This window comes from Notechis scutatus, chromosome 5 (assembly GCF_049901735.1).
Source record: "Notechis scutatus isolate UNSWTSFEM ecotype Mainland chromosome 5, rNotScu1.2, whole genome shotgun sequence".
NCBI classification, from domain to species: domain Eukaryota; kingdom Metazoa; phylum Chordata; class Lepidosauria; order Squamata; family Elapidae; genus Notechis; species Notechis scutatus.
Genome location: NC_142013.1, coordinates 70,242,574 through 70,256,411, shown reverse-complemented (window position 1 = coordinate 70,256,411; position 13,838 = coordinate 70,242,574). Strand labels below are relative to the sequence as shown.

The 13,838-nt window shown below is 38.2% G+C and overlaps 1 protein-coding gene across 5 annotated transcripts in view; it reads left to right on the top strand.

Annotated features, from left to right (window-relative positions):
• Positions 1–13,838, top strand: part of CDKL5 (cyclin dependent kinase like 5) — an 85,629-nt gene that overhangs the window by 50,363 nt on the left and 21,428 nt on the right. For all 5 annotated transcript variants that reach the window (XM_026674948.2, XM_087966965.1, XM_087966964.1 and 2 more), the window contains 5 exons: positions 3,620–3,710; positions 7,091–7,280; positions 8,789–8,869; positions 9,780–9,931; positions 10,471–11,491. In XM_026674948.2, coding sequence (XP_026530733.1) covers positions 3,620–3,710; positions 7,091–7,280; positions 8,789–8,869; positions 9,780–9,931; positions 10,471–11,491 — 1,535 coding nt within the window. The remainder of the gene's footprint in view (positions 1–3,619; positions 3,711–7,090; positions 7,281–8,788; positions 8,870–9,779; positions 9,932–10,470; positions 11,492–13,838) is intronic.

Here is a 13,838-nt window from a genome sequence, read left to right as displayed (position 1 = left end):
CTTTTGTCCATTTTTTATCATCCCTTTGTCTCATTCCTTATAAAAAAAAAGAAAATAAGTTTCTCCTTCTCCTAATCAGAGTATGATGCCTTTCTATCTCCCCCCCTAAGTTAATCAAATTAATCTTTAAAATAATATCTAATACCCAATCCGATTTTGCTTGGTACATTCTATCTAACTAATACATCCAACATAATTAAGTACATAATTAGACAATAAATCCAAATATTAAAAAAAGATACTATAATAAAAATTTTATAATAACATCAATACCATAGTCTTATTAAACTCTTTAATTAAAACAATATTCTAAACCTCCCCTATTATTAAGTTTTAAAGCCAATCATTTTTAAACATTTTAACATTTTAATCTCTTATCAACTCTTAAATCATTACAATACTACCATCTCATCTTATGTACCTTGCAAAATCTTTTTTTTTAAAAAAAATTATACTTTATCCATTATCCAAAAAAATTTCTTTTTTCATTTAATTTCAAAACATTGTAGCTTTTCTCCACCTTTTCCCTTTCTTTCTTCTCCCAACAAACCTTTCTACCCCCTTCTTCTAGCCTCTGCCTTGCCAGCTTCCCTTCTCTGTCGTATTCCTTTTCCCTTTGTTTACTATCATCATATTGGTTTTGCACCTTATTTTTCCCTTTCTTAAATGTTTTTTAGATCTTAAGTCCTTAAGTCCTTTAATTTTCTTCTTTTCTCTTCTTTTCTTTTCTTTCTCTCTTCCTTCTTTCTGGATCAAGTTCTGAGATTCATTAAAAATGGCTCCTTTCTTTCTTTCTTGTTCCTCTGCTGTCTTCATCTGTTGTAATGTTTGTTGATAATTAATAAGCGCCATTTCTAAGAAAAGGAAAGCTTCTTCCACACCATCTTTACCATTTTTTTTGCTTGTTCATATTCTTTTCTTAGTTCCTCAACAGAAAGAGCCATTATAAATCTTTTCTTTTCTTTTCCCCTTCTTTCTTCTTACAACAACCAGAATATTCAAAAGAAAATAAAAAAAATAAAACAGTCCCAAAGTTATCAGTCAGTCCAAACCAAGGCAGAGTTCTCACTTTCTCCTTCTGGGGTAATATCAATCCAAGAGAAAGAAAGTACAAATCTGTTTAAAATCTTATTGCAATATATTCTAGTCTTCAAATCCTTAAGGCATCTGCTCCAACAAAGTCTTAGCATACAAATGTTTTCTTTTAATCCTCTCTCTTCCCACTCATCGCTTAAAACCAATTTTCACCTAAAAGAAATAGGTTTCTTAATATCCAGTTATTTATTCCGTAGGAAAAGAGGGAAAGCTATCCTTTCAGCACCTTCAAACAGCCGCTTTTTTCCTCTTCTGGCAGGTATTATTCAGAAAGTCATACTTTTCAGGAATTTTATTAGATATGTCTTAGAGTCCTAGGAGCCAAGAAAACTTTCTCCTCTCAATCACTTTCTCCACTTCCTCCTGCGCATTTTTACCCGGCTGCCAGCTTCTTTGTGGCGGTCATTACAGACCGCCGCTGCACCGTCCTGGGAAAAGGGAGTTCTGCCGGCCAGGAGGGAGTCTGCAGCACCCCAAACCCTTCTCCGGATCCCCCTACTTCAGCTGCCCCTGCAGGGCAGCCTAGCTCCGTACCCGGCTGGGTCGGAGCCCCAAAAACGGCTAGCGCGGCAGGGATCGCGCAGCTTCGCAAATCCCTGCTGCTCACGAAGCCGACAAACCGGAAGTTTTCCAATTTTACAACATTTTTTACAGCGGTTGTTAAGCAACACACCAGGATCGTTAATCAAATTGTGATTATTAAGTAAATCCAGCTTTCCCAGTGGACATTTTTTGTGGAAATCAGTAAAAAAGTTTGCAAATTGCGATCACATGACTGCAAGATACTGCAGCAGGTTATAAATCAAGCCAGTTGCCAAGTACCCGAATTGTGGTTACATGACCGTAAGTCATAAATGTGAGCACAGGTCAAATAACTTTTTCTGTTGTAACTTTAAGCCATTGTTAAATGGTAATATGTCAAGGACTACCTGTATAACTAGAACACAAGAAATCTATTTGTATTAGTATTTTTCATGGTGTCTTAGAGTGCTGACTTCAGTGTGTGTGGTGGGGAGGTCAGTCAAAAAATTTTAAAAATGTGAAATGCTTCAGTAAAAAAGATCATTAATGGCGGAGAAACTTATTTGAAAGACTGTTCAAGCAAAATGAAAGATAGGTTGTCTGAAGGGGTGGGCTTCAAAAAATTTAGCAAAGGGTTCTCTGCCTAGTTGCTGGGTGGGCATGGCCATGATGGGCGTGCCTAATCTGCCTCCTGAACCACAGTGGGGGCATTATTGCCCTCCCCAGGCTCCGGAGACTTTCCTCAAGCTTCTGGGAGGGCGAAAACAGCCTCCCCGGGCTCCAGAGGCTTTCTGGAAGCCGGAAACGGGCCCATTTCTGGCCTTCCCTTCCGGCTTCCAGGAGGCCCGTTTTTCGCCCTCCTTAGGCTCTGGAGGCATTCTTTGAGCCTTTGGGAGGGCGAAAATGGCCTCCCCGGGCTCCGGAGGCTCCCTGGAAGCCAGAAACGGGCCCATTTTTTGCCCTCTCTGAGCCTCTGCATGCACCTTGTACTTACCTGCATCCAAAATGGGCCACGTGAGGACTCATAGGAGGGGCAAAGTGGGGTGGGCAGGGCCAGCCAGGAGTGGGTTCTCCGAACTACACAGAATCTTAGCTAGGGGCTCTCCTGAACCACCAGCGGCCCACCCCTGGTTGCCTGTCTGCCTATCTGTCTGTCTGCTAGATAAAACACATAGTGAGTTTAGCTGTTAAACTAGGGCAACTTTTGACTTTAAAAGCTATAGCCTTAAAACATATTATCCTGAAAATAAGTGCCAATACTCTTTGTTGTAATACTGGAAATTAGCTGAACAGTGTATCCTTTTTTTTCAGCTATCTGATAAGATTAGAAATGCTATACATAAGAGACTCTAAAGATTGCAAGTATATTGTCCTATGTATTGGATGATATACTTGTAATTAAGCAAGCAAAATACTTGATACTAAGAAAATTGAAGAACATTAAGAATTTAACACTTTCAACAAATCACACTACTACTATACTATGGTGATTCAGGTTCCATTTCATTTTTTGTGACTGAGGTTATTCCCACTCACAACTGTAGAATTAGTCACCTGAGCACTTATCTAAACTTACAGTTTTAATGTAAAAATGGGACACACCATGATCAAACCATTTAAGTTGCATATCCAATGACGTTATTCTGTCCAAGTTGATACACATATAGTTTTCTGTAAAGTGCAAAGAAGTTTCTATATATGTTTTTATTGTGTAAGCTGAAATTATTGGACTTGGAAAGTTTAATATTTTATTTCATTAATGTACCTGAATGCATCTGGTGATATATAAAATAAACTTCAAATGCAAATGAATTTGCATTTCCTTTTAATATTTAATTTCAAATGGTCAAGATTCTTTTCCTGGTTAATAAGTATGTTACAGTGTTTTATTTTGTCTAATCTTTTAAAAACCTTATCCATATATAGAATTTCAGGATTAAAAAGATAATAAATTAGCAAATTACCAATAAGTTAAGATCACTTTAATATTATTTTAATGAAGGTTTTGCACGGAATTTGTCAGAAGGTAGCAATGCGAACTATACAGAATATGTTGCCACCAGATGGTATCGTTCTCCTGAACTCTTGCTAGGGTAAGTAAACTTAGAATTTATAAATAATGTGACACAATTATATAATATTTGTGTGTTTTTGTGTTTGTGGAATTGTTTTCTTTTGAAGTATGGTATTTAAAGATCATGTTGCTAATGTGTATTTTCCAATAGAGCAAAGATGGGCTGTGGAAATTGAACATGTGATTCAGTATTTCTTAGTAACAATTTATTTATGTATTCCATGATTTAAGAGAATAGCTACATATTAAAAACCTTTCTTTAAATTACAAGTTGTGTGTAATGATCTGAAATCAGGAATGGGATTCAGACGGTTCTGTCCAGTTTGGCCGAACCCCTTGTTAACTTTTTGCCTAGTTCGGCAAACTGGTTGATCGCACCACTGGCTGGCCCTTCCCCACCCCGCCTGGCCCCTCCCAGCTGCCCCTTGCCTTGGCTGCTCGCCTAGAATTACACCCATGGCCTAGCTGCTCTCTGGTTCCTTGCCCAGGCCCAGCCTTACATCTGCAGCACCATCTCAGCACCACTCCCTGGGCGTGCACGTGAGGTGTTGAGCGCGCAGGGCCTGGCGCCCCTGGGGACTGCTTGCTGAGCGCTACCTTTCATCCAGGATGCCAGCACAGTCCTTGCATGCTTGGAGCCTCCTGTGCTCATGCCCAGGGATGGGGCCAAGGCGGTAATGTGGATCTAAGGCTGGCCACTGGTGATATGGGTGCCTACATGCCCTGCTCGCTGGCTTTTTCCTGGGACCACCCCACCCCCACATGGGAAAGCCATGTCCCTACCTGTGCATTGAGGAAGAAAAAGGTAGGAAGGAGAGGGCATGGGACCCAGGGGGCTTCCACCTGCTAGTGCACCATGGGCAGTAGCCATAGGAGATTGCAAGCCACAAAGGCTCTGGGGGAAGCGGAAGGTGAACGGTGGTGGCATGGGGGGGGGCAGAGGCAGAACTGTCCTTTTGGCATCAGGCATGGAGGTACCAGAGGGGAGGGTGGACAAAAGGGGAAGCTCCGCAGTTACTGATTTTTTTAATGGGCAGAGGCTTCCCATTTTGATCCCCTTCCCTTGTCGTTGCCTCTGTGCTTGATAGACCTCTCCATAACTCTCAGCTCACCTCTTCAACCCATGCACATGTGTATGTATGTGTGTGTGTGTGTGCGTGCGTGCGCGCCTAAGGTCTCCCCCCTTGCAGTCCGGCGCTATGACAATGGAGAGGAAAACATCGGGAGAGGCTTTGGGCTGGAAAAAAAAGCATTGCAAAAAAAGGGGGGAGGGAGAGAAAGGGAGGGGGGAGAGAGAGGGAGAGAGGAAAGAAAGAAAGAAAGAAAGAAAGAAAGAAAGAAAGAAAGAAAGAAAGAAAGAAAGAAAGAAAGAAAGAAAGAAAGAAAGAAAGAAAAAAAGAAGAAAGAAAGAAAGAAAGAAAAAAAAAAGAAAGAAAGAAAGAAAGAAAGAAAGAAAAGAGAGAAGGGAGAGACAAAGAAAAGAAAGAAGAGAAAGGAAGAAAGAAAGGAAAAGGGATAGACAAGAAAGAAAGAGGGAGGGAAGAAAGGAAGAGAAAGAAAGGGAGGGACGGAGGGGCAAGTGAATGAGATCTATAGTTGTTTGAATGGATGGATAGATAGATACATGGAGGGAGGGAGGAAGGAAGGGAAAGAGAGAGAAAAAAAGGAGAGGAAGGAAGGACCACAAATCCTGGCACTAGACGTGGCTTCAGAAGACGCTTTGAAACAGCACAGCAATCTAGGGCAAAGGGATCTTGGCAGGGGTGGGATTTTTTTTTTTTTTTGCCTCTGGGAGGGCAAAAACAGCTTCCCCTGGGCTCTCGGGGCCCTCTGGAAGCTGGAAACAGGCCCATTTCCAGACTTCCAGAAGGCCCACTTTTCCCCCACCCAGAGCCTTCGCGTGGACCCTGCACTTACCTCCATCAAAAATGGGCCGTGTGGAGACTCAGGAGAGGGGCCAGCTGGTCGGTTGAAATCCTGGTTCGGCAAACCAGCTGTAACTTTAACATCTGGTTCACCTGAACCAGTCCGAACCGGTAGAATCCCACCTCTGGATCTCAGAGGTCATCTCGTCCAACCTCCTGCTCCAGCAGGAAACCTTATATCGTCTGGATTATTTTGATGCCTCTTACGGAGAGGAAAATTGCCAGAAAGGAGAAGGTGTTTACTAGGACAAGGCTGCCATGTAGAGGAAGGCAGAGATAGATAGTTCTTGACTTATGACTGCAATTGAGTCCAAAAGTTTGGTTGCTAAGCAAGAGCGTTGCTAAGTGAGTTTCACCACATTTTAATCAATCCATGACATCTCCTGGCTCTAACAGTCATGTGCATGCTTGGGAAGAAAATCTGAAGGCGTGTGTAATGTTCTAATGTACAGAGGTTATAATTGAATGTGTGACAGAAAGTAGACTCTTGGTGTGTTTTTCCAAATGGAATAAGTGAGGTTGAATTTGTATAGTTTTAGAAGAGCTCTATGTGTGTGTATGTGTGTGTGTGTGTGTGTACATACACACATGCAGTATATGTAGTAGATAATATATCTTTTTATGTGCCAATACGAGTCTATACTATGTAATATGTATGTATATGGCATAGGATTAAATAGTGTATTTTGGATGTTCAGTAGTAATAAATAAATAGACAGGGAAATTGTATCTCGTTGAGGCGAGGAGAGGCCAGGCAAGGCACCTCTTGATGTGAGTGATGTTAAGTTGGCCATGCCCACCTAGTCACATGACCACCAAGCCAAGCCCACCAAGCCACGTCCACAGAACCGGTTGTTAAAAAATTTGAATCCCACTGCTGTGTAAAATGTTGCCTTCACAGTAACTAGGGAAGTTTATGACCTGAACTATAAACTAAAGCTAATCAGGAATAATTAGTGAATAGTTTCATTCTGTTATATTAGTTGATCAGGACACAGGATGGATTGGAAGAGTAAAAATAATAGAAGAACACAAGGCAAATCTTTTAATGTATTGTTAAGAAAATTATGCAGATATGCCCATGAAGTCATTAAGAAGCATGTTAATTTTTACTTCTTCAGTTTAACTCTAAATTCCTTGGAAAGAAAAATCAAGAAGAACATTAATTTCTCTTTCAAAGCCATTATTTCTTGGTGTGAATATAATAAAAAGTCAAGGGCATTTGGTCCAATCTGCAAAAAAATGAAAAATATGTAGAGTTTCTTTATTTTTTCTCATATGCTAAATGTGAGTTTGTGACTATTGCAGCTATAATAAGAGCAAATTATTAAAAGGAAGTATGTATTATGTCTGGATCTTTGATACTGATTCTATTTTTAAAAAACAAGTGCAGGGTAAAATTCTTAAAGGAATTTAAAATTCTTAAAAGAATATGAGATCAAGGAGCAATAGCACAATATGTTTTTTTTTTCAGGGCCCCTTATGGCAAGTCTGTAGATATGTGGTCAGTAGGCTGTATTCTGGGGGAACTTAGTGATGGGCAGCCACTGTTTCCTGGTGAAAGTGAAATTGATCAACTTTTTACAATTCAGAAGGTATTAGGACCACTTCCTGCAGAACAAATGAAGCTTTTCTACAGCAATCCCCGTTTCCATGGCCTACGGGTAATGTTTTGCTTAAATGTACCATGCATGTTTTCTAGTAGTGAATTTGCATGAAGACTTTCTGCCAAAATTTTCCCAATACTGTATTTTATTTATCAAATTTAGACATTGCCCCTCTCACTTTCTAAGTGACTGGGCAGTTTACAAATGTAAAAAAAATCATAAAATCATATAAAAATAGAGTTAAAATAGAATTAGAACTGAATGACAGATAGGCAAAAGCAAGGATAAAAGATAAGATAATAAGTAGAGGGAGTGCTTTTACGGTTAATGTGAATGTGTACTTTTGTTTCTCCAGGTATGGCAAAGACTAAATGACACGTTAATAATGTTATGATTGGAAATGTTTTTTGTCTTGTCTCCATTTATATAAGATTTTTGTAAAATTCAGATTGGAGCATTTCCTAATTCATATTTGGAGAAATTTTGCACATTACAATGTACTAATTCATTAATTAATAGACTGAACATTCATTAGAATAAATAAATGGATAAAAATATTGCTCATATTCAATACAAGTAGTCCTCGACTTAAAACCATCCACTCAACAACCTTTCAAAGTTGCTAATTCAACTCCTGTGCCACAGCTGCCATTGAGGAATGCTGCCTCAAGCCTCAAACCATGATCAGCCATCACAGCACAAAGCCCCAAGCCCTACCTACATTCTACAGGCTCTGCCATGCCCAACTGATCTTTGCCATCTTCTTGCCAAGGCATGCTCAACCTGACTGTACCCTAAAGCTGTTCACTTTACTCTCCAAATTGCACTACGTTGTCCCATGTCCTCCAAATAGCACATTTGTTGTTGTGAGACTGGGAAAGGTGGCGTCACACGGAGCCAGCATCTGCCTTGTGAAGGGCCAGGTCAGATGGACTTTGGAGTACAGGGTGGGAAGTGCATCTTGGAATGCTTCCTGGGCCATTGTGGCTTTGTGCTGAGCTTTTGGAGCTTTGCAGCACACTACTGGGCTCCGCAGCTCTGGCGCTACTTGCCACATTGCAGTTTGGATTTCTTGATGTACTGCAGTTCTGGGGCTGCAAATGAACAGAGATGAAGGGAGATTGGCAGGTGGGGGAGTTGAAAGCAGTTCCTTACCTTACTGAGGGCTGGGAGGGTCCAAACCTAAGTCAAATTTACTTATCCAATAGCAAGGCAAAGTAGTGGAAGTTCAGTCACTAAATGAGTGATACAGTCATGTGTTGTCATGCTTTACAACCACATCACTTAATGACAGAAATTCAAGTTCAGCTGGGGTTGAAAATTAAGGACTACTTGTATCTCCTTCCCAACAAAGTTGCTGTTAGCTTTTTAAGAAACGGAGTCTAATCCCACATCATCAATAGCAGTTTGGGGTTGGTCTGGCAAGGAAATTATCTTTGAGCTATTATTTAATTTAACTTTAACATTTTTGTTTTTCCTGTTTTGTTAGGATATAATACTAACAAAATTTTAATGATTGGTAAATGCCAGTTTTCTGTGTGAATTATATGTAACCTGTATTACAGTTTCCTGCAGTCAACCATCCACAATCATTGGAAAGGAGATACTTGGGGATTTTAAGTGGTGTTTTACTTGACCTTATGAAGGTAGGAATGTTGATAGTTTAAATTTACAGTATGTATGTATGTATGTATGTATACACACACACACACACAGAGAGGGAGAGAGGACTATAATTTAATGTGTTAACAGTCCTGCTTAATCTTATTTTAAATAGTTTGAAAATATAATCACTTCAAACATTTGAGATGGTATGGTGAAGGCACAGAGATAGGAGATTTTTTTTCATTCTCCTCTCTCGCCCCCGCCCTGCCCCCATATTCTCTGAAATCAACACAACTGCATTTTTAACAAGGTAGAACTATTTTCAGATTTTGTATGGAATTTGTTTCCTTAATCATCTTCTTTAACGATCCCATAATCCCTTACGAACTGGAGTCTGGGCCACTGAACGGAACTAGCAGAGTGTTTTTATGGCCGGATGCCCTTTCTGTCACCAATATGGAGTTTTGTTCAGTAGATATATTCTAGGTGCCAAAGAGAGAAATATCTTCCTCTACCTAGGATCAAACTCACAACCTCCTGATTGTGAGGTGAGAGCTCCACCTCTCGGCCACTGCACCACTCAATTTGTTTTCTTAATAGAACCTATTAAATAATTTTAATATATTGTTAATGACGTAATAAATCTGAAAAATCAGATAAAGCAGGGTCTTATAAGATTTTCATACAACCATGTAGCAAAAGAAAGTTGCTCTGTAATTTTTATGAATTATGTAAATCTGCATATAAACATACACCTTATACTATAGAAGATTACTGTGGGGTGGGGTTTTTTTATTTTATTTTTAAGAACAGATTTTAGAGTCAACCATTTTATGTAAGAGTGGGAATGATTACTAGTTTTCAGTTGCATATATTTGTAAAAATTATGCTGTAACTAGCAGCAACCACACCTGTTACTATGTTTCTTAATTCTTAATATTTGACCTAAAGAACTTGCTGAAGCTGGATCCAGCTGACCGATACTTAACAGAGCAGTGTCTGAACCATCCATCATTTCAAACTCAGAGGATGTTAGATCGTTCACCTTCACGGTCAACTAAAAGAAAGCCTTACCATGGAGATAGCAGCACTTTATCCAGCAGGTAAATGACTGGAAATAATAATGTCAACATTCCAATTATTTCAGATATAATTTGCTAAAATTAAGTAATACAGTTAGGTCACTATCAGACAAAGCACTTTTTTGGTGCCTTCCATACAGTGTCTAATAAAAAGAAGAACAACCTAGATTTGGTTTGCTTTCTGGTTGATAAGATTCTCTCTTGATATTTCAGAATATCAGATTCACTTCTACACTGAACAGAGATGGCCCTGAAGCCCATATATTTTCTGGATCAAGTACTTGGTGAAATTTATTGCTCATCGGTACAATGACTTAGTTAAAGAATTCTACCTTAGTAGTAGTGTGACATATTCTGTCAAATCCTTGAATTTTGGGAGATCCAAAATATAGCCAATTTAGAACAGTTGCCATAGTTTAGTCATCTGGGCTATTGGATAATACCATGAAGAAATATGATCACATGATCTTTATTTTCTATATCAAGACTATAAAGATGTTTTAATTAATTTGGTATTTTAATTTTTTTTAAAATGCTTTTCTTGTCTGTTCATAATATAGAAATCAATCTGGCAAAGGTACCACTGTGCAGTCTCATCACAGATCAAACAGCAAAGAATTACAGAATATGGGACTGCAAAGAGAAGATGCCCTTTCAACAAATGAAAGCTTTTTAAATGGAAATCTCCCTGTAACTTCTCACAGTCCAATGCTGTCAAAAAAGACAAACATTCCTCCTTCATCTGGAAATAAGGATCTAGCTAATAACAACATACCACATCTTCTCAGTCCAAAAGAAGTAAAGACAAAAACTGAATTTGATTTTAATTCAGAAGCCAAAACTTCAGATGGTCCTGGTACTAAATACCTGAAGTCAAATTCCAGATCGCAGCATAATCGTCATTCCTTTATGGAAGGTTCACAGAACAAAACTGGCACATTACAACTGGGTGAAAGGCATAGCCGTCACAGTTATATTGACACTATTCCACAATCTTCAAAGAGCCCCTCATATCGCACTAAATCAAAAAATCATGGAGCTCTGACTGATTCCAAATCTGTGGGTAATTTGTCTGAAGCCAGGATTCAAGTTTCAGAATCAAATAGCAGTAGGTATTTTCCATCCAGCTGTTTGGACTTAAACTCTCCTACTACACCAACACCTCCTCGTCATGCTGACAATAGAACTTTGCTCAGTCCTTCTGGAAGAAATAATAGAAGTGATGGTACCCTGGAATCACGAAGGCCATCTACAAGACATTCCAAAACAATGGAGGAGTTAAAATTGCCAGATCACATGGATGGAAGCCAGTTACATTCTGCATCTGCTCCTCATGAATCTTTTTCTTATGGTTTAGGCTACACGAGTCCTTTTTCTTCTCAGCAGCGCCCTCATAGACATTCTATGTATGTGAGCCGGGACAGAGTGAGGACAAAGGGCTCAGAGGGAGGCTTAAGTGTAGGGCAAGGGATGGCAGCCAGAGCAAACAGCCTGCAACTGTTATCTCCACAGGTGCAGCATAAAACTCTTACAAGATCTGTTGGCTCTTCACGTGAAGATTGTACAGAAGATTCCAATAGGGTTAGTTGAATTCTTGATTCTTAGGGATTTGGACCATTCATGGTTTTGTACTGTATGTTTGCCTGTTGTTAAAAATAACTTTTATTTATGCCTAAGGAATCCCTATCTTTTTCAGTTGATTTTTTTTCTCGTCAATTACTCCATCCCCAGAGTTCATTGTATATACTATTAACCTCTACCTTATTATGTAAAATAAATTGCACCTATTGATATATTTACTGTTGAAATTAAAATATGTAATGCTAAATGTTAAGTGTCACAAAGGCTACCCAGAAACAGTGTAGTAGTTTCCCTTGGATATTTTCAGGGAGGGGGATTATAAGCACCCTTCAGATTTCATTAATTAAAATTAAGGAGGCACTTGCTCTCTTGCAAGCTTAGTAAAGTATTTATACTTACATTGTAGACAACTTCTGGGCAGAAAATATAACTACCTGTTGTGTCTTGCCTGCTGTTGTCTTCTTTTCCTCTTGTCTGAAGGTGAATTGGCTTAAACCCTTAACAAAGGAGAGTGTCAGTTACAGTGTATGCAGGGGAAGAGGGAAAGGGGTCAAATGTTAAAACATGTACTCTGACAGTCTGTAGAGATTCTCAGTCATCCAGGTCATGGTTGTCCCAAAGGTGCTTTTTCAGGAGGCAACTGGACTTTCTTGTATTCTCTTTGAAGATGTTTCACTTCTCACCCAAGAAGTTTCTTCAGCTCTGATAGGATAGTGGGAATGGAAGGATTTATATATGTTTATTTATTTTATTTTTTAATTTGTATTTATATAGCTGTCTGCAAGGAATATAAATCCTTCCATTCCAAGTCAAAGAAACAATGATTGATGGGCACAAATACAGAGCAGGGCTTCCATTATAATGGCACCATGCATGTTATCATTTTTCAGCAGACTGTAGTGTTTATGGATCTTTGAGTTTTAAACTAGAATAAATATAACAGAGGAGAAATATATTTTCTTTTTACTGGGAATTGATTGCTTTACTAGAAATTCCTGAGTTGTCTTTATCTGTATGTTGGAAACCATTTGTTTTATGGTTTTCCGCAATTGAAGCTGAATATTGTAATTGTATTTTTTGTAATATTGTATTGTAATACTTTACATTGTATTGTTATTGTACAATGTACAATGAATATTGTAATACTTTAATAACATAATTCTCTTTTCCAAAAGATACTATTACAATAAATGCATGGTAGTAATACATACATTAACATCTGTAATAAATTGGGAAAGGAATATTGTTAATACCATTATAATGCAGTTAAGTGGGAGACAGGAAGGAGAAAAAAATCAGAAAGCAGTATAAATACTGCTGGCCTTAGAAGTGTAGAATAATAGATCTAAAAATTTGTACTGATTGGAATAAACTCTTGCATAATATAAAGCCTGAGGTATTTGATATACAGTAGAACCTCTCTGGTCATGACCATAATTTGTTCCATAACCTTGGCGATTTCCTCGTCTTCTAATGTTTTGTCTTCAGGAGCTTCTGGGCCAGGGGTTGTGTTTGATCGCCACCTGAGTATGTGTTTGTGACCAGATTAAAAAATGTTGTGAATTTTTTGGTTCGGAATCCGATTTGGTCATGGTCAGAAGCATTCGTGACCAGAGGTTCTACTGTATTACAAAAATGTTTCCACATAAAATGTGCTTTAAATACAAGATGATGTTTGAACAACTATCACTTGAAATAATTTAGGTAAGATTTGCTGAAATCATTTATATTTTATGTGTCAAAATATATTTTTGCAGAAAAAGATCATTAGTTCCAATCAGATGCTTTTATTCTAAATACCTTACTTTCTTAATTAGATTTCAATTTTTAAAATACATGCATACTAGTCTAATTTGCAATTTTATTGGAAACTATCCAGAATCACTTATGTGAGATATGCAGCTTATATAAATCAAGTAAACTAACAAATAAGTAATTATTAAAATGAATGAGAGTCTCCCATCTTTGTAAATCTCTCCAGGTGTCCATGGCTTTTTGAATTATGTATAGTGTTTGGGATTGTATATGTTTGTCAACAAAATTCAAGCGTCAATTGAAGGGTCAGTATATTACCAAATAATAAGATTCTCCATTAGCAATCTAGAGGATTTAGTATATTTACCATCCATTGTGGTAAATTACATGCCTTTGTCATTTTTTAAAAGGTTTACATTGTTTCCTCACCCAAAGCCATTTATGAAAGGGATAATTGAGAATTAGTCATTAATCTGAATATATCAGGCACGCTACTTTTCTGATTATAACATGCAGCTTTCATTTTTAATGTGGAATTGGTTTTTATTTTAACAAACTATGATCAGATTCAAGCAAGTTTCTTTGGTTTAAT